Source organism: Sarcophilus harrisii, chromosome 3, assembly GCF_902635505.1.
Source record: "Sarcophilus harrisii chromosome 3, mSarHar1.11, whole genome shotgun sequence".
Lineage (NCBI taxonomy): Eukaryota > Metazoa > Chordata > Mammalia > Dasyuromorphia > Dasyuridae > Sarcophilus > Sarcophilus harrisii.
The window spans coordinates 226,344,403-226,372,115 of NC_045428.1; the positions used below are offsets into that span (position 1 = coordinate 226,344,403).

The window sequence follows — 27,713 nt, forward strand, 5'->3', positions numbered from 1 at the left end:
GGAGGCATCCTTGAACTCCTAGGGTATAACCTCCTCTTTCCACATTATTCAGAAGATTTCAGTTAGCTTTTTGAATGAGCAGTAGTTCCTGTCATAAATCTCATTGAAATAGAATAAGCACCAGGCACTGTCACATAAAAAGAGCCTAAAAGGTATATGGTGTGTGTGTGAGACAATCTGTTGAGAATGCTATAAAAGTGTTCAGCCCATCTCTCCAAGATCACTTCTTTAACACTAATCAATGTAGCTCCAGTAGCACTCAGTACCAGAAGTCTTTGGTCCATAAATAGCTTTCAGGGTATCATAAAAGCATTTTGGATTATTACTAGCAGCACAAAATTAAATTTCAGTTGTCTCCTTACTGAGCTCAAATTCCTGAATTTCTCTAAGCTTCACTTTTGGAGTTAAGTAAGCATGCCTTCTTAGAGAACTATTCTGCTAGTAAACCCAGTGGAGTTCTCACTTTTCATTTAGCAGCTTCTGAATTTCTTTATCAGTTTGTCCAACCAATATTAATGTCCAGATGAGTATAAATGCAGCACTACACAATTAATTCTCTGAAAGCTACCCAGTCATGTGTATATTGTTTTCCCTCCAAATTAGCAACAAATTATTGACCCTCAGAAAAGAGCTCTAAATATGCTGATATTAAGTTTTCTGTTAGTTGTCTTGGGTATTGTTTTTTTTTTTTTTTTTTTTTTTTTTTTTTTTTTTTTTTTTTTTTTTTTTTTTTTTTTTTTTTTTTTTTTTTTTGCTTTTAATTTTTATTTATTTATTTATTGCTGAGGCAATTTGGGTTAAGTGACTTGCCCAAAGTCACACAACCAGAAAGTGTTAAGTGTCTGAAGCCAAATTTGAACTTGGGTCCACCTGACTTCAGGTCTGGTGTTCTATTCACTGTACTAACTAGCTGCCCTGGTTGTCTTGTTAAATGTAAATGTTTATCTTGAAAAGGATAAGTCTGTGATCAGTCCAGCTCTCTGCCACCCATCACCTTTGTCACTCATATCCTGTCTCTTTTCCTTAACAATGACACAGAGTTTATTAATTGCCAGTGTTTGCTGGGAAGGTACTTTCATGAAGTTTTTCTGCATTTAGGTAAACAGAAAACAATGTTGGCGATGAGGTCACCCAGACACACAAATCTTCAATAGAAAGTGACTCCTCATACTGCTGTTTCTGACTCCTATTTCTCCCAAGGACTCCCTGCCAACACTAGCTTTAAAGTCACCCAGAATTACAAGTTTATCCTCTTCAGCAAACTGATGGTGAGAATCTCCAGGTCTTCACAACATTTTCCTTTAGCTTCATCAGGGTTCATCATCATGAGGGCATACCCACTTATGAAGAGGTGTAGCAATGGAATTACCATGAGTCTGTTATTCACTTCTGTTGGGAAGCATACAGGCTTGCTGACTAGATTAGTTTTAGTTGACAAAACCTATATCAACTTCCTAGCAGTTCCCATCACTAGAGAACCACTCTAAAAAACCACCTAGTTCTGACCTGTTTCACTTGGGCTGGTAATTGGATACGACACCTGCTAGGCTCTCTTGCAGGAGAGCTGTTCATCTTTCAGGTCTACTGATTTCAGTGGTCCATAAACATGCACAGTCCATTCAAATCACTTACATGTTACAGCATCATCAGAGAGAGAGAAAGAGACAGAGAAAGAGAGACAGAGACTGAGAAAGACAGACAGAGACAACACAAGAGTGAAATCATCTTAACAAAGTTCTGTAAATATTTTCTAAATGTTTCTACCATAGGGTAGGATCCCTCCCTCCTAAAGGAAGGAGGCCAGGGTGAGGTTAGGTGATGCAGACAACTTTTAGGGCACCTTTTTTTAGCCTTGTGCCAAAAGGTGAATGGTGCAGTGCTGTTAAAAGGCTACTCAGATAGCCAGAAGGCTGCACACCCTCTGCTGCTTCAGTCCAGTGAGAAAGTGGCAGGGGGCTGCCTGCAGACAAGAGTTAAGATTAGAGGGCCTATGATAGCTCTGTTACCCTATCACTTGTCTATTACAACTGAACTCTAAGGCAGGAAAAAACGATATGGGTAATAGCTTTTGACTTGGACATAAATAGAATTTAAGTGAAGTCATCAACCTCACTCTCTCTTCCTGAATCACTGAAGTCTGATGATAAGACAAGTCAAAATGACTGGAAATAGTCAAGCATGCAGTGGATGACCTTGGAGTCTTGGATGTCTGACCAAGCTCTAATGCTACATAGTTCCTGCTTCAGCTGCTCTCATGGCTGTTGGAACAAATGTTTTTTTCTGCCCATTCTGCCAGAGGAAGTCTTCACGCACTTGAGGCAGATACCTTCCTAACTCAGGTCTGAGACCCCTTAGTCACAAACTTGTTTAGCCTTCTGGGAGCTGGGTGAGTCAAACTGAAATCAAAGGGGGGAAAACAGCCCTCAATCAGAGGTACTTTTGTTCCCTAAACACCCAGCCAGCACTTCACAGGTGGAAAATAAGTTATGACTGGCTAAGAAATCTCAATCTCATGATGAAATCAGTATGATTGGTTCCAGAGCTGAGACATGGGAGACAATATGATTTGTAAGTGATTGGGAATGAAAGGCTAGCAACAACTCCCTCCTTACCTCCTGGGATTAAGAAATGTTCATTGTTTGAGCCCACCTGCAGGTTAGAAATAGTGGGTCAAACTTCTCTGGATAACACACCAAACATCCTTGAAAAATAGCTTGGTGTTATAAAGCTAGTAAGTCAAATTCTTTCACATCCACCTGCATTTTTCAAGGGTAACATTTCTTTAACACAAGAATAGAAGAGTGATTAACAAGAGAACTGGATTTCTAAACTTAACTCATTGCAGGCCAGTTAAATTTTTGAACCGAGTTCATAAGACAAAATACCAAGACTTAATTAAAGAACACAATCAATTAACTTTAAATAAGACCAATTTTTAAAAGATACAAAATCAATCTGAGAATTTTAGAGAGAAGGCCTGGATTGGTTCTGTGATATTATGATAATCTTAAAAGACAAAGGAAAGAGTCAAAGAAGAAGACACTGTGGAGGAAAGGGAAACATCTCACATAATTGAGATATGCAAGTAAACAAAAAAGGAATAGAGCAAACTGCTGGCCTCTAACCCTCTCTCTCACGTGAACTGGTCAAAGGAAGAAAGAATGAACAGAGAGAGGGGGAGAGAGAGAGAGAAGGGGGGAAGGATGGAGGGAAGGAGGGAGGGAGAAAGAGAGAGAGGGTCAGAAGGAAGGAGAGAGGGAGGGAGGGAGGGAGACGGAGAGAGAGGGAGAAGAGGGAAAAAGAGAGGAGAGAGACAGAAAGACAAGGAGAGAGAGACAGAAAGACAAAGAGAGAGAGAGAGAGAGAGAGAGAGAGAGAGAGAGAGAGAGAGAGAGAGAGAGAGAGAGAGAAGTCTAGGCTAATGAGAATGTTTTGCTTGACCAAATGGATTTTTTCTTTCTCAGTGGAGAAGAATAGGAATTGGAAAGAGATGTGAAGGAGAGAAAGGAAATTTTCATTGATTTAAAAAAAACCAACTAGCTTTTACTCAGCTATATAACTGCTGGGCCCATACCACAGAAATGAAAAGAAATGGTCTTTATGTGTAAAGAAAGCATTTATACCAATTCTTTGTGATGACAAAGAATTAAAAATTAAGGATTAAACACTACTGTAATGTAAGAAATAAGGAAAAAATTTGATTTCAAAATGACATGGAAATACACATATAAAGTGATGCACAGTCAAGGGATCAAAATCAGAATTGTTTATAATATAACGTCAGTAGTTTTAAAATGAATGATTCTGAAAGCTATAAGAACTCTGATCAATGCAATGACCAACCATGATCTGCAGAAAAATGATGATGAAGCACACTAAGTACCTTCTGGCAGAGAGGTATTCAGGGTACAAGATAAAAAAAATTGTATTTTTGGACATTGCTAAAAAAATGCATTTGTTTTGCTAAGCTGTACATATTAATGAAAAGAATTTTCATGTTCTTACTCAACTGGGGTGAGAATAAGGATGAGACAGAAAGAAAGAGAAAATATTTTGTTTATTACAAATAAATAAATAACATTTAATTTTTAAAAAGAGCCAATCACAGCCTGAGCTAGGGTGGTGATTATGAATAGTAACAAAAGACAAATTAAAGAATGTTGGATGTAATAACAACAATGTAAAAATGAACAATTTTGAAAGACTGAAGAAATCTATTCAATATAATCATCAACCACAATTCCAGAGGATCAATAATGAAAAATACTCCTCACTGCTCGACAGATGATAAATTCAATATGCAGAATAAAACAAACATGTTTGGTCAAGACCACTGTAAGAATTTGTTTTGTTTGACTAAATATAAATTTGGAGAGGCAAAAGAGAGCAGTAAGAAAATACAATGTTAGTTTTTTAAACAACTAATTTTAAAAAGAGACAGAGAGAGATAGGAAAGTAGACTCAGTAAGATTTGCACCTGACTGTATACAGGGTAAAGGAGAATAAAGATTGATAGACCTTCACAAGGCACCTGACAAATGATTCAAAAACCTAAAAAAAAAAATTACTTTTGAGACGAGCAGACATCTCTCTATTGATCAATAATGACTGACAACAGGTACACACCTTTAGATTTGACAAATACAGACAAAAACCTTACTTCTGGATAGAGTCTATAAAATAGCTAAGATCTAAGAAAATGGAAAAAATGCCCTTCAAGAGTAGACTTCCAGAAGGAACTCAGCAAACAACATGTGAATGAGGTAAAGTCCCACAAATAGCTGCATTATACAGATTTCTTTGTGGAAACACAGGGTTTTATGAAGACAATTCAGGAACAGAACAATTCACCAGAAATTACAGAAAAGTCATCTTTAAGAGCCCATACTTAGTGGTTATGTAAATTTTTCCAGAAAATGACAGATATGGACAATATTTTTTTATTAGTACTTACATTTACTTCAGGTAAGCAATTTACATGCATATTCCTGAGCAAAATTAGATTGCAAACAAATACACAAATATCATAACAAGCATTATCAAATAACATAACTGACACTAGTGTTATAAGCATATTAATGGAACTGGTGAGGAAGAATCATGGAGGAGGACCGCAGCCTATGGCATTTTTTTTAACCAAGCCAAAACTCTTAGTAGCACTATAATGGCAATACTTTTTTTGTTGTTGTTCAGTATCCTTATTTTTTTTTCACTTTTTAAAATATAGCTTTTTATTTACAAATATATGCATAGGTAATTTTTCAGCATTGACACTTGCAAATCCTTTTGCTCCAACTTGTTCCCTCCTTCCCCCCACTCCCCTTCCCCTAGATGGCAGGTTGACCAATACATGTTAAATATGTTAAAGTATAAATTATATACAATATATGTATGCATGTCCAAACAGTTATTTTGCTGTACAAAAAGAATCGGACTTTGAAATAGTGTACAATTAGCCTGTGAAGGAAATCAAAAATACAGGCAGACAAAAATAGAGGGATTGGGAATTCTATGTAGTGGTTCACAGTCATCTCTCAGAGTTTTTTCGCTGGGTGTAGCTGGTTCAGTTCATTACTGCTCTATTGGAACTGATTTGGTTCATCTCATTGTTGAAGTGGGCCATGTCCATCAGAATTGATCATTATATAGTATTGTTGTTGAAGTAAATAATGATCTTCTGGTCCTGCTCATTTCACTCAGCATCGTAAGTCTCTCCAGGCCTTTCTGAAATCATCCTGTTGGTCATTTCTTACAGAACAATAATATTCCATAATATTCATATACCACAATTTATTCAGCCAATCTCCAATTGATGGGCATCCACTCAGTTTCCAGTTTCTGGCCACTACAAAGAGGTCTGCCACGAACATTCTTGCACATACAGGTCCCTTTCTCTTTTTTAAAATCTCTTTGGGATATAAGAATGGCAATACTTTTAAAGAAACAGGATAGAACATTTTTTACTATTTTTTTCAGCATCACTTGCTTTGAATTTAGTGAATTAAGCAAGAAAGTGAACAATGCATTCATTTTGGCCAATGTCAACTTCTTTTGTAGAACAAAATTAAAGGGAATAAAGCTGGCTATATTGGGAATCTGCCTTTTCTACCTGTGCAAGCCTGCACTGTGCTTTGATTCAAGGACTAGAGATGGGTACATATTTTGCAAACTGGTGTAAAACTTGGGAAACATTTTTTAATACATGTTCCCAGGTCAAATGTTTCTAATCTTCAAGTTATGTGGAATAAATACTTTTCAAAATGTAAAGCCCTATTAGAAGTAATCTAAGCCATGTAAAACTGGATGAAATAAACAGGATAAAATACTTTTCATCTTTATTGTTCTGTCTGCTACTGGAATTATACCAAAGATGCTTTCAATGAGCATACACTATATTCAAATACAAAATTATCCAACTATTCTATCCACCTATACAATAGTTTGTAGGACATTAAGATTAATATTTAGACAACAACTCATCTCAGCACCATTTCTACATGAACTCCACTGAATAAGATAAAACATTTTTCTCATATAAAAACATTTTATCACTGATATGTCATTTATAATTGGCATAGAGATATTTCAGTATAATATCTTAAATCATGCAATGTAATATTCTTCTCTAAATTATAATGTTCTCTGGGAGCAGATTTCTTGGGGGACTTCTGGGATCAGCCTTCATTTCAGTACAGAGTGATCACCCCAAATGCAGCCAGGAGTTAAAGTCCAAATCCTTTATTTTCTCTTTCAAGTATTGTCTCCTTTCTTGGGCCTGGTTAGCTTTCTTAGAGGCCTATCTCACTCCTTGGTTCAGAGAGCTCTTGCTGCTAGCCCTTTGTCTCTGCCAGCTTCAGCCTCTAGCTCCCTCCAAATGTCTCCAGCCAGTACAAAGGTGGAAAATGGAATGAATCTGTCTCTACCTCCAAGTGGGCTTCTGTGTCTGGCCCTGAAAGCTTCTTGCTTATATGCTGTACACTGAGTACACACCAATCATCATATCACTGGGAAACCATTATTTATTGTAGGATTAAATCAATTCTAAACTAGATTTAAACATTGTCTCCTCAATTCCACTAGTACCTTGTTTCAAGTTCTGGTCCATAACATCTCCTTGTAGGATCAGATCAATCATACTGAACCATGCTAAATTAGATAATTATTGTCTCTATCAATTCCACTGTTTTAGTACCTTATAAGAATCTCAACAAGGCAATGTTACATCTCCTGAAATTAAAAATACCACATATCCAAAATGTCATTTAATTTTTAGGGGGAGGGGTTTCAAATCATCTATACTTTATTAAACATATTTGACCATTATTTTGATTTAATTATGTTGTTGAAGTTTAGTTTGTTCTTTACATTTCTTACATGCAGTAGAAGATAGTTTCATCAAACATATAATGTACCACCTTCCCCCTGCAATATACAGACTAATAAGGTTTTGTGTTCATTTAACATTTTTTAATAATAGCTTTTCATTTTCAAAATACTTGCAAAAATAGTTTTCAACATTCACCCTTGCAAAACCTTGTGTTATAAATTTTTCTCCCTTTCTCCCTCCACCCTCCTCCCCGCTAGACAGCAAGCAAGCCAATATAGGTTAAACATGTGCAATTCTTCTAAACATATTTTCACATTTGTCATGCTGCACAAGAAAAATCAAATCAAAAAGAAAAAAGTAAGAAAGGAAAAAAAAAAGCAAGCAAACAACAAAAAATTGAAAATTCTATGTTGAAATCTACATTCAATCCCCATAGTTCTTTTTCTGGATGCAGATGGCTTTCTCCGTCATAAGTCTATTGAAATTGACCTGAATCACCTCATAGTTGAAAAAGCTCTTTTAGTTTTGAAGAGGACAGAACAATGAGCAGCACTTCACAGATGGGGATTATGATTGGTCAAAAGAACCCAATATCATAAATGGCAAGATCAATATGATTGGTTACAGTGCTAAGGAATAGGAGATTCGGATTAGTTGGAAATTGGAAATGAGGGGCTAACAACAATTCCTTTTCCTTCTGTGACTTAAGAAATGTTCGGTTTTTTACAGATAGTTAAAAAGATTTCTTTGGATAATAAACCATATCTTTGACACAACAGAGCAGTGAGTAAAAAGAAAACTGGATTCCTAAACATAATTTATAACGAGCCAACTTAAATCAGAATGCATCTCAGAAAGAAACATGAGGTGGACAAAAGTCAACTGATTGTAAATAGGATAAATTTTTAAAAAGATAAAATCAATATGATTGTTTTACTCTCTTACATGCCCTATATATCAACTAAAGTGGCTTGCTTGCAGTTCCCCACAATTAGCATTCTAATTCCAGCTTCTACACATTTGTACAAACTGGTTTCTATTCCAGGAATGCTCTCCTGCCTTCTCCCTGTAAGAACTGTTAGCTTTCTTTCAAAATTCAACTCAAGGGTAATGCTTTTTAGGAATCCTTTTCTGATTCCCCCTTACAGTCCTGTTTACCTCAATCACTGGGCATTTATTTTGTATAAAGCCTCTAATTATATATTCACCTAAGTGAATAAGTTTCTTTATAGTAAAAACCTGAGCACTAAAATAACTATGGACAAGTATACATATATTGTATGTAACTTATACTTTAACATATTTAACATGTATTGGTCAACCTGCCATATGGGGGAAAGGGTGGGAGAAGGAGGGGAAAAATTGGAACAAAAAGTTTTGCAACTGTCAATGCTGAAAAATTACCCATGCATATATCTTGTACATAAAAAGCTATAATAATAATAAAAAAAACTGAGCACTTAGCATAATCTAGTAAACCTAGTAAATGGACCTAGTAAACATTTAATTAACCCTTAATGACTGATAAAATTGAAGAATTCAGTGAAACATAGGAATACTTATAGAAAATGATGCTTAAAGGAAGCAGAACCAGAAGTTTATACAGTGAACATAATAATGGTCAGCAAAATACTTCACAACTCTGATTAATTCAATGACCACAGTGATTTTAGAAGACTCAATGAAATATTTCTATCTCTCGGTAGAAAGCTCAGAATTTTTTAATAGATATCTAATAAAATTTTCTATTTATCTTGATTCTATTTGTTAATAAACAGGAGTTTTAATGAAGATAGGGGATTAGAGAGGAGTCAGTATAAAGTGAGAATGATATAAAAAAAGAACATCAATAAAACATTTTTAAAAGAAAAAAGTTTCCACTACTTCCCCTAACTAGCAACTTAAATTACACACTAAATCTTACTATATCAGACATTTAATATAATGTCAGAAATTATTCAATCAAGACGATTTTTACAAATTAAAACAAATTAAACAAATTCAAGAAGTAAAATCTATCCAAGATCAAATCCTCCATTATACCAAACCTTCATTAATAAAAATACTGACATTATTAAAAAATGACCACTATATTAAAATAATTTCTTATAGTTTCTCCCTCCTTTCTCCCAAGTACAAAAACATAAAAAGACAATAAAGATATAATCCTAAGTAGCTTTAACTCAAGTAGAAGTTTAGATATTAAATGGGAAAATTTCAAAGAATCTCTCTGATCACCAATGAAAAATTATAGAATAGGCATTTAAAGACTCTAATAACTGATTTTTTTAGCCTGTAGTAGGTACATTTTACTTTTATTTCTGTAGATGTCTGAACTAATTCCAAAGCCATTCAGCTTCTGACCACATCATTCCACCAAAATCACTCTTCAAATTGGCCTTTACTCATTTCTTACTCTCCTCAATCTTTCTGTAGCTTTTGACCCTATTTTATAACCCTTTCTTTTCTTGATATTCTCTTCTCTTTAGGTTTTCAAGACACCACTCTCTCCTGAATGTCAGATCTACCTATTGTACCACTCTTTAATCTTTGCTGAATCCTCATCCAGATTCTGTGCAAGCCCTCTTTTGGATTTAATTACCATTCTCAAATCTACCCTTCTCCTGTCCCAAACTCTCCGCTGACCCCCCAATCTTTCATCTCAAACTTAATGTTCAGTTAAACTCTACATATCAAAAACTTAACTCATTATATCTTTCTCCCAAAATTATTCCCCCTCTCCTAACTTTCCTAGTACTGCCAAAGGCAAGCCTGTCCTCCTAGGGCTTCATGTTCTAAGGCTTTCATATCTTCAATATGGCCCTTCTCCTTTCCAATGCAGCCACCATTCTTTTGAAGGCCCTCATCACCTTCGGTGTAGACTATAGGAATAATCTGATGATAGGTCTGCCCACCTCAAATCATTCTCCATATCCATCCGTTTTCCAATGCTGCCAAACTCATTTTCCTGAAGAACAGGTCCAATTATGTCCCACTCAACCCACTCCCACTCAATAAATGCAAGTGGCTCCTTAATGATTCCAGGATCAAATGCAAAATTCTCTGGGGTCCAAAACCTTATAATCTACCCTTGTCCTACCTTTGAAGACTTCTCACATTTTATGGAGTACTCTTCAATCAAGTGACGTAGGCTCATTTGGTATTCCATGAACAAGACATTTCATCTCTCAGCCCTGGGCATATTCCTGATGGTCCCCCATCCTGGAACGCTCTCCCTCCTCATCTCCACAAACTTGCTTCTCAGGCTTCCTTTAAATCTCAACTAATCTCTAACCAAAAGCATTAAACATCTGACTTGATTTGTAAAATCAAAAATTATCTATAAATCTGAAGGAGAGAGAAGATAAAAGTGGGTTTTTAGGACCACCTGTGTACTAAATTTCAATTACCCTTTTTAGCACATGACTGAATGTGAAAAACACTTAAAAGTTAGGTTTCTATATAATATTCCAAGGTAATGGAAGATAGTAACTACCACTAACCAATGAGCATTAAAGAAGGAGAAACTGACTTGGCTACAAAATTCTGAAAAAAGGGCCAGGCTAGAAACTGGCTTAAACCAGTCAGGGTCAATGACCAGGAGAAGGCTTTTCTTTATTGTGCTAACTTAATAAAGCTCATGCATAGCATCTTTCCCACCCAGGGGGAGCAACTCTATACCCAATATGGTGAAGAGGGCATTCCTAGAGCTTACCAGGAACTGTTCCTCCAGCCAATGAAAGGTTAAGTGGGAGGGAACAGGAAGGGGTTAACCTAGAAAAAGCTTCTCCTGCTCCTCCTGGACCAGTGCATGCTCAGGTTGCTGCAGGCACTTCTCCCAATAATCAAAGGCTTCCTCCTTCAATCTCTCTCTCTCTCTTTCAATAAAATATCACAGACTTAGAAACTGAGTACAGAGTCTTATTTCTCACAATGAATACAGTAAAAAAAAAAAAAAAAAAAAAAAGCAGGGCAACCCAGACTCGCTGTGACCCCTGGGCAACTCATTGAATCACCCTTTAATTCTCTCATGGGAATTCTTTACAAACTGGGGCAATCATATCGATTTAATTAAAGTAATAAAATATGAATGTCAATAAAGTATTTAAATTCTTATCACTTGAGTTAAAAATAAAAAAGCAAGAGAGATCTCTAAACAGTTACCTACATATTATAAGCTCAAATACTTGAATAAATAACTCAAATAAGGTCTAAAGTTAGAAGAACCACTTCTCTAATTTATAGGATATTGAAGAAAATCTATCAACTATGTCTTAAAATAGAATTTTCAATAATGGAAGGAAATCAATGAACATTACAATGCTTTCATTTTCAGTTAAGTGAGAATCAGCTTTCAAGATTTCATTCAGACTCCAGGTCTAGCAATACTTACACTGCCTAAGATATAATCGAGTTTCTTAATATTATTGAAATAGACAACACAAGTAGCTGTATTTTATTTTAGAATCACATTAGGCTATCCAAAGTCTATTCTTACACATATATTAAAAGGAATAACAACGTTTTAAGCCACTTTCATACTTATGAGAAAGGCATTTCAATCACTATAATTTTTAAATAAATATATAAAGGCAAAGATGAGCAATCTTTATAATGTTTGTGAGTCATTACTCATATTAATACTTCTAATACTCTTATATAAAGTTTCTTATAAACAAAAATTTCAATTTAGGTTGCATGAAATTTTTAAAAATATTTTCATAATTTTCATAATTCTGAGTGTTTTAATTTATATATTTAAAAATATTATTTTGAGGAGTCCAAAGAGTTCAGACTGCCAAAAGGGCCCTATCATAGGAAACAATTTAACAACTTCTATCTAAGGGATTAACACTGAAAAGAAAGAAAAAGAAACAGTTGAGTAAGAAGGGAAAATTACTAAAAGTAAGTTTTTTTTTTATAAGGACTAAGTAAAAAAAAGAAAAATGCTTACTCTAAATAGGATTACTTACAAAAGTAACACTAAATGACACTAAGAATTTACTCTGTAATAATTTCTAACAATTAAAAGAATAAAATTTAAAAACATTAACTCAAACTACTCATTTAATAATTTTACTTAAAGAACAAAGTGTTAACAAATGCAATTAAAATCGAAGTAATTAGTAAACTTCTTGATGAGGATGATTTTATCCTAAAAATATAAGTAATATTCACCACATTATATGTCTGTATTATTTAATGTAACAAAAAATTAATTCTTGAACTTAGCCTTTTGACTAAATATCAATATAAAAATTAACAAAACAATATGTGTAGCTCTTGCCAATAAGCACTGTAATACAGAATTTAAATCAAAAAGGTCATTCTGTTTAGATAGGCATTCTCAAAAGCACTGAACTGTTTTATATACAATCAAGTGACTCAGTTTCTTTTCCACACTATAAAAATATTAAGACTTAATAGACATCATAAGACTTATCTCACATCTTACATAAGGGATTTATATCTCTAGATAAAATATTAACTTTTATGTATATTTTCACTGAATTATTTTTCTTACCTTTTCCATTTTGCCATGAAATATACCAAGACAAACTGAGGAACGAAGTGATAAAAACTAATACAGTTGTCACAGTTCCATTTCGGAGCCTCATCTCATTTCACCATCACAACTAACTGTTCATATATTTTTGATGACAATGACGACCTGTATTATTTCTTCTTGTTTTGAAGTCAACGTATTCCAGTTCTAGGGGCTCCAAGCCAATACCAAGAGATGAGAGAGGTTCATTTCAAGCACTCTACAAAACAAGTGCAGCCGGAACACAATTCAAAATTATGCCCCAACTGCTTTGTCACAATCTTCATATAATTGAATGTTGGTTCGTATGCTTCCTCTTCCTATTCAGAAAAAAAAAAAAAAAAAAAATTCAGTAATACAGTGTTAACTAATCACTATTGAATCACTACTTTAGAAAAGTGCTAACAGTGGATAATATAATTATTCATCCTATTTATTCCTTAGGATATATATATACAGACCCACATAGATAGTGAGAGGCAGACAGACTCTAAAGACAGTTCATCAGAAATCCATGAATTTCTTTTTTCTTAAATATCCTGTTAAATATTCTCATATGCATTTTATTTTAAAAATAAATGTTTTTTCCATGTCCTATGTTTGAAAAACATTCTGAAAAAAAGTCCACAGGCTTCACCAGACTGTTAAAGAGGTTCATGACAGGTTAAGAATCCTTGCTTTATGGAAGAGACTTCCAATATTTCTGATATATTTCAGCCCCAAATAAATCAACAAATGTTAATTTCCCTAAAAGCTTCACATGTATGGAATATATCTGGTTCGCTGAACAATTAACAGGCTAGTAGATAGTAAAAGAATTCCAGAGAAAGAAGAGAGAGAAGACAGAAAAAGGAGACAGTTTTTTATTTATTTCTAAAGTAAATGTATATTAATGCCTTTGGTTTTTCTATCACCTACACTGTCTAATAAATCCTTGCTCTTGCCAAGGAACTATCATTTACTATTAAGGAAAAAAATAAAAATTCATCAAAACTTGTCAATCTATCAAAAAATCTGACATTATATGCAGTGTTGCACCTTCATAGTTCCCTTCTCTCTCTTCTTTGTTCTAGTGGGGATAATTCTAGCTATCATAAATTCAAAGCATTCATGTTCAACTGAAAAGCTAAGAATTCTAATCTTCTGACATAACTTCATTTAATCTTTCCATTTTCTCCCCTCATTTAAATCTAAATAATACTACTATTATAGATTTGCATAGGATTAAAAGATGTCTGTTCTCTAAGTTCAACTTTAGCATATGAACACATTAGGAAAAGTATCAATTTACTATTTGCAATTTATCTTAAATTTAGAATTGATCATTCTAAAATGAGTCATATTTTTCCAATCCATTGCTTGGCCTTCTACAATCTATGAACTTAAGACACTTTTAAGAGAGTAAATGAAAATACTAGTCAAGAACATTCTGAATTTCAGCCTTATAAAGTTTAAGTAGTGCTTTACATAAGCTATTTCATTTTATCTTCACAAAAACAAAAAAGAAGGCAGAGTAAAAGCAGGAACTCTCCCGAGCTCTCTCAAGTTCCCCTCCAAATAACTTTATATAATGCCTCAAAAAGAATTCTGAAGCAGCAAAATCCAAAAGAAAAATGGGGTGAAATGATTTTGTAGCCTAAAACAATTTAAAAGGTCTGTCTCACCGGGGTGAGATCTGAAGTAAAGTCTAACAAAGGCCTTGGGGTCAACTGAAGCTGTGGTGGCTTCCAGAGCTCTCGGTCTACAAATGGTTAAGAGGACCAGAAGACAGCTCAGTTCACAAAAGTTAAGGGGGGCAGAAGGACATGACAGGAAAGCCTTTACAGGCACTGAATGCAGGATGTTATGGCACTGGGCACAAGTGATGCCGGATCACAGTCCCAGGGCCAGGTAGCATTTGTAGGAATCACAGGGACAGGTTTCAGGACAGAAAAGATGGCTTATAGTCACTCAAAAGACAATTAACATAGACCAGGAGAGCAATGATCACACCTCTCCGTAAATCACAGCACCCTGGAAGAAATGAAAACTTAAAGACCTGCAGAACCGGCTCTGAAAATAGCAGTATTAAAAAACTGAAGCTTGGGAAAGAGTTGCATCAACTCCAGGAACAGAGCCCAACTTTAACATAAAGTTAAAAATCAAAAATTGGCAAATAAAAAAAGAACTGACCACGAAAGTTGCTATAACAACAGGGAAGATCAAAATACTAACTCAGAAGGAGACAAGGAAATCAAAGAAACTACATGTGAAGTTACAAAGAAAAAATGTAAATGATCTCAATCCCAAAAAGAACTCCTAGAAAAAACACAAAAAGGATTTTAAAATTTTAATAACATAAGTAGAAAAAAAATTTAGTGATACAAAGAAATCATGAAAAAAAAATTTCAACAACTTGCTAAATGAGGCACACACACACACACACACACACACACACACACACACACACACAAAATACTGAAGAAAATACAAAAACACAGATTATTAGGCCAATGGTTAAAAGAAAAAAAAAAAAGGGCACAAAAATCCACAGAAGAGAATTCCCTAAAAAATAGGATTGCCAAAGTAGACAAAGATAAACTCAAGGAAGAGAAAAACTCAATAAAAAGGAATTGGCCAAATGGAAAGAAAAAAATAGAAAAATTCATGGAAGAAATACTTAGAAAGTCAAATGTACAAAGAGAAAAAAGGACAAAAACTCACTAAAGAAAATAATTCCTTGAAAACTGGAACTGGCAAAGTGGAAGCTAATGGCTTTATAAGAAATCTAGCCTTAATATAGCCAGTAAACCCTAGGAGAGGTCAGAGGTACAAAAGAGGAAAAAAAATGTGTTTAATAACATCTATTGGTAAATGTAGATGAACAGACAAAATGAAGGAAGGCAGGAAAAGGAGGGAAGGAAGGAAGAAAGGGAAAGTAGGGAGAGAGAAAATGAGGGAAGAAAGGTAGAAAGGAGGGAGAGGAAGAAAAATTTTCCAACTGACCAATTCCAGGCCAGATTTACTCACAGAGGTTATTTTTTGTCCTTTGTTCTAGAGGAGGATCATGATATCAAGAAGGCGGAGCCATGACATGCAAGTGAATTGGATTTAAATGAGGGAGGGCTGTGCAAAGTCACCCAGTCTGTTTGTGAAAGGGAGCACAGGTCCTATCTGAGTAAGGACAATATGCAAACCAGGATGGGAGTGACCAGAACTCTCCCTAGGTCTTAGTACCTTGGAAGCACTGAAAACCTATCAGGCCCCAGATTTAGCCAAAGAATCTCCAAGCTAGCTCCAGAGGTAAGCTCAATTCTTTAGTCCAAAGTCAAGAAGATGAAAATATGAGCAAACAACAAAAACTTGAGGATAAAAACTTCTTTTTATGAAGAACAGAGAGGATCAAGACAAATTCATTAGAAAATGATTTAAAACATCTACAAAGCCTCAAAGAAAAATTAAGATTACAGACAAACAATTCCAACAAGAATTACTAGAAAAGCCAAAATCAGAAGGAAGAAATGAAACGGATTGGGGGAAGGGGGATTTTTAAGAGAACCAAGCAAAATTTATTAAAACACTCATTCCCTAACTGACAGTCAAAAGAAGTGAACAAGAAGTTTCAAAAGAAAAAAATCAAAGCTATCAATAGTAAATCATACTGATTGAAGAAATACAAATTAAAACAACTATAAGGCATGACTCAAAACTATCAAATTATCTAACATGACAGAAAAGGAAAATTAGAAATTTTGGAGAAGGAAATGGAAAAAACGGCATAACAATGCACAGCTGGTGGAGCTATGAAATGATTCTAGAAAATAATGTGAAACTGTGGCCAAAAGACAATCAAAAATGTGTATATCTTTTGACCCACCAATACCACTAGATTTTTATTCCAAAGAGATTTAAAAAAAAGAAGGAGCTATTTGTGCAAAAATGTATATAGCTGCTCTTTTTATGTGGCAAAGAATTGGAAATTAAGGGATGCCCATCAAATTAGGGAATGGCTGCAGCTCTGGTATGTGACTGTGATGGAATACTATTATATGAAAAGAAATGGAAGACTTAACTGAAATGATATACCAAATGAAGTAGGCAGAACAGGAGAACAATATAAACAATAAGAGCAATATTTTAAAGATAATCAACTGTGGAAAATATCTACTCTGATCAAGATAATAATCCAAGACAACTCCAAAGGACCCATGATGACAAATGCTATCTACCTCCAGAGAAAAATATTTCATGCTCTCTAAATGAAGACTGAACCGTATTTTTTTAAATTTCTTGCATTTTCTTCTGTTACATAACTAAAATAGAAATATGTTTTGCATGACTTTATATGTATAATTGATATGACATTGCTTATTTTCTCAATGGGTGTGGAAGGGTTTAAAAGGAGATAATTTGGAAATAAAATCAAAAGAATTTTATATTATATTATATATATATATATATAATATATATGTTATATTAAAAATAAACAGAAGAACCTCACAACCAAATTCAGGAAAAAGAGAAATAATAAGTGCACCTTTTCAAATCATAATACAATAAAAATTACATTCAATAATGGAAACTGAAAGACAGACTAAAAACTGACTGGAAAACTAAACCTAATTCTAAAAAAAAGTGAGTCAAAGTACAAATCATAGAAATAATTGATAATATATAAATTAATAATTATCTGATTAATTTTATATCAATTAACAATTATATAATTAATTAGTTAATATAATTATATAATCAATAAAAGAAAACTAAAGCAATGAATGAATGAAAGAATAAGATAACATGTCAAAATTTATAGGACACAGTTAAAGTAGAACTTAGGGGGAAATGTATATCTCTAATTGCTTACTTCAAAAAAAATAAAAGTAGATCAATGAACTGGGTGCGTAACTACCAAAAAAAAAAAATTACAAAAAATATTTTTAATTCTCAATTAAACAACAACTGGACATTCTGAAAATCAGAGAAATTATTAACAATGAAAAAATACTAATTAAATAAAACTGGAAGCTGCTTTTATGGGGATAAAAACTATTATATAAACCACTGGTTAATTTGATATAAAAAAGTTAAAGAAGAAAACCAAATTATTAGTATCAGAAATGAAAGAGAAGAATTTGCCACCAATGAAGAGAAAATTAAAATAATTACTAGGAATTATTTAATCAATTAGATGCCAAAATGGATGACATATCTACAAAAATACAAATTACCCAGATTAACAGAATAAAATATTTAAATAATCCAATCTTAGAAGAAAAAACACTTAAACCACCTATCAATGAACTTTCTAAGAATAAATCCCCAGGACCAGATGGATTCACAAGCAAATTCTACCAAACATTTAAAGAATAATTGATCTCAATAATAATTATAATCTCAATTATAAACTATTTTTAAAATAGGCAAAAAAAGGAGTCCTGCCAAATTCCTTTTATGATACAAAACAGAAAATTATATATCAATCTCCCTAATGAATACTGATGCAAAAATCTTAAACAAAATATTAGCAAAATGATTACAACTTATTACCAGAATAATACACTATGACCACGTGTGATTTTTTTTTTTTTACAAGGAATGAAGGGCTGGTTTAAAAGAAAGAAAAATATTAACATAATTGACTATCATAACAAAACTAACAGAAATTATACGGCAATCTCAATATATGTAGAAAAAGCTTGACAAAATACAGCATCCATTCCTATTAACACAAGAGCATAAGAATAGAGCTTTCCTTAATATAAGCAACATTTATTTAAAACCATCCCAATAATCTTAGCGGTGAAATAAAGATGCCCATTATCACCACTATTATTCAATATTGTACTAGAAATATTGACGTTAGCAATAAGAGAAGAAAAAGAAATAGAAGGAATTAGAGTAGGCAACAAGAAAATAAAACTATCATTCTCTGCAGATATGATGATATGCTATCCTAAAGAATCACTTAAAAAACTACTAGAAAATTAAAATTTTAGCAAAATTGCAGGATATAAAATAAACTCATCTAAATTATCATTTCTACATGTTATCAACAAAAGCCTAGCAGCAAGAGATAAAAAGAAAAATTTGTATTAAAATAACTGTAGACAAAATAAAAAAGTTGGAAATCTACTTGCCAAGAAAAATGCAGGAGCTCTGTGAAAACAATTACAAAACTTTTCACACAAAGTCAGATCTAAACAATCAGAAAAATATCAATATAATAAAAATAACAATTCTATCTAATCTACTTATTGAGTGCCATACCAATTAAACTGCCAAGGAAGTGTTCATAAAATTAGAAAATATAACAATAAGATTTATCTGGAAGAACAAAAGGTCAAGAATATCAAGGGAATTAATGAAAAAAAAAAAAAAAAAAAAGCAAAGGATGGTAGTTCAGCAGTACTAGACCTAAAACTCTATTATAAAGCAGCAGTTATCAATCTGGTACTGGCAAAGAAATAGGGTGTGTGGATCAGTGGAATAGCTTTGGTACATAAAACAATCAATGTTTTGTTGTAATGACTACTGTAATCTACTGTTTGATAAACTCAGTCTCCAACTTGTAGAATAAGAACTCATTATTTGACAAAAATTGCTGGGATCAAGAAAAGAGTATATCAGAAATTAGCCACAGATAACCATCTCACACCCTATACCAAAATAAGGTCAAAATGGATACATGATTTAGGCATAAAGGGTGATACTACACACAAATTAGGATATAATAAAAATGACAATTCTACCTAAATTAATCTATTTATTCAAATGTCATACCAATCAAACTGCCAAGAAGTTATTTTATAGATCTAGAATAAATAATAACAAAATTCATCTGGAAGAAAAAGATCAAAAATTTCAAAGGAATTAATGAAAAATCAATGCAAAGGAAGATGGCTTCGATGTATCAGACTTACACTCTATTATAAAGCAACAGTCATTAGCCATTTGGTACCGGCTAAGAAATAAGAGTGGTGAATCCCTGAAATAGGTTCACAAGGCACAATAGTTAATGACTATAGTAATCTAATGTTTGATTAAATCCATAGATTCCAACTTATAGGATAAGAGCTTATTTTTTAATAAAAACTGGTGGGAAACTGCCAAAATAGTATGACAGAAGCTAGCAGTGACTAATATCTAATCCTTACACCAAGACAAGGTCAAAATAGCTCATGATTTAGACATAAAGAATGATACTATAAACAAATAAGGAGAACAAAGGATAGTCTACTTCTCAAATCCGTGGGAAAGGGAGAAACTTATGGCCAAGGAAGAACTAGAGAACATTATAAAATGCAAAATGAGTAATTTTGATTGCATTAAATTAAAAGGGTTTTGCACAAACAAAACCAATGCAACCAAGATTAGAAGGAAAGCAGAAAGCTGGGGGAAATTTTTTAATAGCCAGTGTTTTTGATATTGACTCAAATTTATAAGAATATAAGCTATTCCCCAATTGATAAATGGTCAAAGGATAGGAACAGACAATTTTCAGATGAAGAAATTAAAGCCATTTTTAGTCACATGAAAATATGCTCTGAATCACTATTTATTAGAAGAATGCAATTTGAAGCCCTTTTCAGAGTGGCAAATAATTGGAAATTGAGTGGATGCCCATCAGGTGGGGAATGTCTGAATAAGTTATGATATATGCATGTGATAGAATATTATTGTTCTGTAAGAAACGACCAGCAGGATGATTTTAGAGAGGCCTGGAGAGACTTAAATGACCTGATAACTGAATGAAGTGAGCAGAACCAGGAAATCATTGTACACAGTAACAAGATTATGTAATGATCAATTCTGATGGACATGGCTCTTTTCAACAATGAAGTGATTCAAGGCAATTCCTATAGTCTTGTGATGGAGAGAGCTGTCTACGTCCAGAGAGAGGATTTTGGGAACTGAATGTAGAGCACAACATAGTATTTTCACCTTTTTTTTTGTTTGTTTCTGTTTGTTTTTTTTTTGCTAGGGTTTTTTTTTCCTTATGTTTAGAAAAACAGTGCATATTTAACATATATTGCATTATTTGTTGTCTAGAGGAGGGGAGAAATGGGGAAGAAGGGAGAAAAATTTGGAACAAACTTTTGCAAGAGTGAATTTGAAAACTATCTTTGCATGTATTTTGAAAAATGAAATTCCAAAAGAACCCACACGTGCAAAAAATCTTTTTGGCAGCCCTTTTTGTTGGAGAATGGCTGAATAAGTTATGACATATGAATGTTATAGAATATTATATCAGCAGAATGATTTCAGAAAATCCTGGGCTTACATGAACTGATGCCAAGTGAAGTGACCAGAACCAGGAAATCATTATGTATGGCAACAACAAGATTATACAATGACCAATTCTAATGGACGTGGCTCTTTTTAACAATGAGGTAATTCAGGCCAATTCGAATAGACTTGGGATGGAGAGAGCCATCTGCACCAGAGAGAAGACTGTGGGAACTGAGTGTGAATCAAAATAATATTTTCACTCTTTTTGTTATTTGTTTGCATTTTATTTTCTTTCTCTTTTTTTTACTTTTTAATTTGATTTTTCTTGTGCAGCAAGATAACTGTATAAATGTGTGTCTATGTTGTATTTAACATATTTCTACCATGTTTAACATATATTGGATTACTTTGCCATCTAAGGGAGAGGGGTAAGGGGAAGGGGGAAGAGATTGGAACACAGGATTTTTCAAGGGTCAGTGTTGAAAAGTTATCCTTACATATGTTTTAAAAATAAAAAACTTCAATAAAAAATAAAAAGAAAATGCTATTAAAAAAGCAAAAAAAAAAAATGAAATGAGCAGATTGATTTCAGAAAAGCACAGAAAGACTGATACGAATTGTTGCTAACTAAACTGAGCAGAACCAAGAGAACATTGTACACAGTAACAAGAAGATTGTGATAATCAATTGTGATCAATTTGGTTCTTTTCAATAATGAGGTGATTCAAGGTAATTCCAACAGACTAGTAATAGAAAGTGTCATCTGCATCCAGAGAGAGAACTACGGAGATGAATAAAAGCATATTTTCATCTTTTGTTGGTTTTTTTCCTCATATTTTTGTTCCCTTTTGATCTGATTTTTCTTGCACAGCATGTCAAATATGGAAATATATTGAGAAGAACTGCACCTATTTAACCCATATAGAATTGCTTCCTGTCTTGGGGAGAGGCAAAGGAGGGAGAAAAGAAGAAAAATGTGGAACACAAGGTTTTATAAAGGTGAATGTTGGAAACTATCTTTGCATGTATTTGGAAAAATATAATAATTTTAAAAGACTAGGGCTGAATAGATGTTTTTATAATCAAACAAAACTCAAGCATAAAAAAGTAAATATGAAGATAAATCATCAAGGATTTAACAAGGTTGAACCATTTATATTCCTATATGGGAAGATTATACATGTAACACCTAAGAACTTTATCATTACTGAGGACGTTAAAGTAATCTATATACACATAAAGTATTGGTATGAAGCTAGGACATAGATATAATGTCAAAAAAATCGGAAGAGTGAGAAACAAGTGTAACAGGAAAAGGAGAAGGGAGAAGATGTCAAGAACATCAAAGAAATTAATGAGGTTTTCCCCTAAAGGAGATTTTAGCAGTGCCAGATTTTAAACTAGATTTTAAAGTAATAATTATCAAAACTGTGGTACAGCTAAGAAATAGAAAGATATGGAATAGCTAAGTGATGCAATGGATAGATACTGGCCCTACAAGTCAGGAGGACCTGAGTCCAAATCCAGACTCAGACACTTAATACTTACTAGTTATATGACTCTGGGCAAGTCACAACCCCAAATGCCTCAAATAAATTATTTTTTTTAAAGAAATAGAAAAGAGAACAATGGAAGAGAGATAATATAACCCACAGTAGTAAATGATTATAGTAATCTTGTGTTTGACAAGTAGAAAGAGTTAAATTTGGGGGCTCATAATACACTATTTGATAAAAATTGTTGGAAAAACTAGAAAAGAGTCTGGCAGAAAATGGGTACAGATCAGTATCTTACATCAGAACTTGGGTATAAATCAATATCTTACACCATTTACCAAGATAAGGACAAAATGGATATATAATCTAGATTTAAAGGGATATAGAAGGAAACTAGAAGAACATAGAACACCATGAATAGATAAATAAGACATAAGATACATAAGAAAATTAGAAAAACATAAAACATTACCTATCAGACTTATGTATAGAAGAATTTATGAACAAGAATTAGAGAGCACTGTGAGATATGAAATAAATGATTTTGATCACCCTTAAATTAAAAAGGGCTTGTACAAAAAAAATGTAGCCAAAATTAATAGAAAATTGGGGAAATTTTTTTAAATTTCTTAAATAAAGATCAATCTCAAATATATAGAGAACTTTGTAAAATTTATAAGAAAATGAATCATTCTCCAATTAAAATGTGATCAAAGAATATGAATAGGTAGTTTTCAATAAAGAAATCAAAACTACATATGACAAAATTCTCTAATTCATTACTGATTAGAGAAATGCAAATCAAAATAACTGTGATATCATCTCATGTCTCAGACTGATTAAAATGAAAAAAGGGGAAAAAAACAAATGTTGGAAGGGATATTGAAAAAGTGGGACATTAATACCCTGTTGATTGAACTGTGAACTGAACCACCAGCCTAGAGAAATTTGAAATTATGCCCCGAGTTATATAACTGAATATACCTTTTGACCTAGCAACACCCACTATTAGGTCTGTTTCCCAAAGTAATCAGGCAAAATGGAAAAGATCCTATATGTGCTAAAATATTTATAACTGCAAAGAAGTGGAAATTGATGGGCTGGTCAGTAATTGGGGAAATTACCTTTCCCCAATTACTCAGAATAAACTGAGGTATATGATTGTGATGGACCATTACTGTGCTATAGGAAATGATGAGCTGGTCAATTTTAGAAAAACATGAATTTGCATCTAATAATGAAAAATGAAGTGAGCAGAACTACGAGAATACCGTATGAACTAACAGCAATGCTGTCCAAAGAATAAATGTGAACAAGCCACTCTGAGTACTATATTCAAAAGAACTATAAAGGACCTATGAAGGAAGATGCTATCCATCTCCAGAGACATAAATTTAGTTAAGTAGAACCATATGTATGGTTATTTTTTAAAAGTTATATATGATAGCTCTGCAAAATACTGAGAAGTGAAAGTAGTATACCTTTTTCTCAACTGTATATGACATCTTCACAAAAATAGATGCTATATTAAGGGCATAAAAATCTCACAAATAAATGCAGAAAAGCAGAAATATTAAATGCATCCATAATGCAATAAAATGGCCATAAAGCAACAAAAAGCACATTTAATAAAGAGCAATGGAAGCCCAGAATAATGATTAATTGGAAACGAATCTAAGCTTAAAGGACAACCAGGTCAAAGAACAAATCATAAAAACAATTTATTAAAGAAAAAAAACTGTTAAGAATAACACCAAAACATGGCTCTCTTCAACAATGAAATGATTCAAACCAGTTCCAACTATTCAGTATGAAGAGAGTCATCTACACCCAGATAGAGGACTATGGGAACTGAGTCTGGACCACAACATAGCATTTTCACTCTTTCTGTTATTGTTTGCTTGCATTTTTGTTTTCCTTTTCAGGTTTTTTTCTTTCTTTCTAGATCTGATTTTTCTTGTGCAGCAAGATAACAGTATAAATATGTACACATATATTGGATTTAACATATATTTTAACATATTTAACATAGTGCATGTATGGGACTACCTGCCATCTATCTAGAGGAGGGAGTGTGGTAAGTAAGTAGGGAAAAATTTGGAGCAGAAGGTTTTGCAAGGGTCAATATTGAAAAATTACCCATGCATACATTTTGTAAATAAAAAGCTATTAATAAAAAAAACCCACCAAAATCTGTGGTGCATAGGGGAAGACTTTTATCCCTAAACATTTAGAGGAATAAAAGAAAGAAAGCAGATATGGAGTGGGACATGCAAATTTAAAAAAATATATATTTAATCTCTAAATACCAAATTAAAAATCTTGAAAAAAATCAGATTAATAATGTTCAATAAATCTGAACAAATAAAACTAGAAGCTGGTTTTATGAAAAACAATAAAAATTAATAAACCACTTTGTTTTAAAACAAATTAAAAAAACAAATTGCCAGTTTCAGAAATGAAAAAAATGAAGGCACAATTAATGAAGATGAAATTAAAGCAATTATTAGGACCTATTTTGTCCAACAATGTGGCAATAAAACTAACAATCTAAATGAAATGCATAAATATTTACAAGAATATAAACTGCCTAGATTAACAGAAGAGATATTAGAATGCTTAAATTACCCTATTTTAGAAAAAAAAAATACACTGACCAAGCTACAACTGAGCTCCCTAAAAGAAAAATCCCTGCAACAAATTGATTTATAAATTAATTCTACCAAACATTTAAAGAACAATTAATTCTAATATTACATAAACTATTTGGAAAAACAGATAAAGAAGGAATCCTATCAAACTCCTTTTATAACACAATATGGTTTTAATACTAAAAACAGGCACAGCAAAAAAGGAGAAAACTATATACCAGTTTCCCTAATTAACATTAATATTAAAAATTTAAATAAAATACTAGCAAGGAGACTACAGCAATATATCACAAAGATCATGAACGATGATCAGATTAGATTTATATTAAGAATACTGAGTTAGTTCAATTAGGAAAACTACAAGCATAATTGAAAATATTAATAACAAAACATAACAAATCATATTTTATCAATAAATGCAGAAGTTTTTGACAAAAATATAATACCCATTCCTATTTAAAACATCATAAAGAAAAAGATAGGTATTAGTTATCACTGTAAGAAAAGCTCTATCTAAAACCAAGTATAGGGTCCATGGGATCACAAAGAGTCAGACAAGACTGAACAACTGAATGACAACAAAAACACCAAGCATTATGTAAAATGGGGATAAACTGATCCAGAGTGAAACAAGGATGTCCTTTTACTATTACATTACTATTCAATATTATATTAGGGGTATGTGGGAGTGTGTGTGGGTGTGGATGACTGGGTGTGTACCTATGAACATACATCCAACAAAATCCATAAGGAAGAGAGAAATTACATCAAAAAAACTGCAATATAAAATATTTGTGAATATATATCTGCCAAGACACATGCTGGAATTAAATGAATACAATTACAAAAAATTCATACAAATACAGATCTAAACAGCTGGAAAATATTAATTGCTCGTGGGTAGGCCAAGCCAATATAAGAAAAATTATAATACTATCGAAACCAATTTATCTATTCAGAAACATGCTAATCAAACTACTCTATTTTACACAAGAAAAAAATAACAAAATCCATCTGGAAAAACAAAAGGTCAATAATATAAAGGGAATCGATGGAAAATAAAAAGTGAAGGAAAACATTCTAGTAGTACCAGTTCTCAAACAATTGTACAAAGGAGTAATCACCAAAACAATCTGGTACTAAATAAGAAATACTGTGGTTAGTCAATTGAATAGAATAGATATCCCTTATACAGAAGTAAATGACCATAGTACTTTAAGTATTTGATAAACTGAAACATCTAAGCTATTAAGACATAAACTTATTACTTGACAAAAACTGCTGGGAAAAGCAGTCTGACGGTATCTCATACTGTAAAAATATAAATCCAATATGAAATATATGATTTAGACAAAAAAGATGACATCATAAGCAAATTGGTAGAGTATGGAAAGAATCACACATTTTTTTCTATAGGGATAATTCTGGGAAGATAAGGGAAGAGTTCAGAACCAAACAAGAGACAGAAGATCACAGAAGGCAAAATGGAATTTTTATTGTATTAAGTTTAAAAGGTTTTGCGTAAACAAAACCAATATAGCCAAGGTTAGAAGGAAAGAAAACTGAGAGAAAAACATTTTTATAAGTTCTTCTAAAGTTCTCATTTCTCAAATATATATGGAACTTGGCCAAATTTATAAAAATAAGAGTCATTCCCCAAAGGATATGAATACACAGTTTACAGAAGAAATCAAAACTATCAACAGTCACATAAAAAAATACTCTAACTCACTATTCATTAACAGCGCTGACATACCACCTTATAACCATCAGAATGACATGACAAAAAAAAAAAGGAAAATTATAAATGTTTAAGGAGATATAGAAAAATGAGTTTATTAATGTTCTGTTGGTGAAGTCACAAACTGAGTCAACCACTCTGGAAAACAATTTGGAACTGTCCAAAAGGTTATCAAACTGTGCATACCATCTGATCCAACAATACTAACTACTAGATCTGTACTTCAAAGAGATCCAAGAAAAAGGAAAAGGACCCTAGTACAAAAATAATTAAACAAGTTCTTTGTTGCATCAACTGGGGAATGGCTGAACAAGTTGTGGTATATGAATGTGATATTATATTAACATATTATAAGAGAATAAGAGAAGGAGTTGGGGGGAAGGGACAAATCAGAAAAACCTAGTGAGACTTAGATGAACTGATGATGTAAAGTGAAATGAGAACCAGGGAGGAACACTGTGCAAAGTAACAGCAATATTGTAATGATGAAATATGAAAGATTTAAGTTATTCTGATTAAGATAATGATTCAAGACAATTTCAGAGGACTCATAATGAAAACACTATTCACCTCCACAGAGAAGGGAACTGGTTAACTGAGTGAATATTGAAACATATTTTCTTCACTTATTTTTCTTTTTTCTTTTTCAACATGGCTAACATGGAAAAATGCTTTGTATGAATGATTTCACATATATAATGGGTATTATATACGGTTTGCCTTCTTGATGGATGGGGTGAAGGAA

At 32.8% G+C, this 27,713-nt stretch overlaps 1 protein-coding gene across 1 annotated transcript in view; it reads right to left on the reverse strand.

Moving 5' to 3' along the window:
• Positions 1 to 27,713, reverse strand: part of MGAT4A (alpha-1,3-mannosyl-glycoprotein 4-beta-N-acetylglucosaminyltransferase A) — a 125,891-nt gene that overhangs the window by 90,898 nt on the left and 7,280 nt on the right. Inside the window, exon 2 of the mRNA XM_031959117.1 lies at positions 12,852 to 13,192. Coding sequence (XP_031814977.1) covers positions 12,852 to 12,945 — 94 coding nt within the window. The 5' untranslated portion in view covers positions 12,946 to 13,192. The remainder of the gene's footprint in view (positions 1 to 12,851; positions 13,193 to 27,713) is intronic.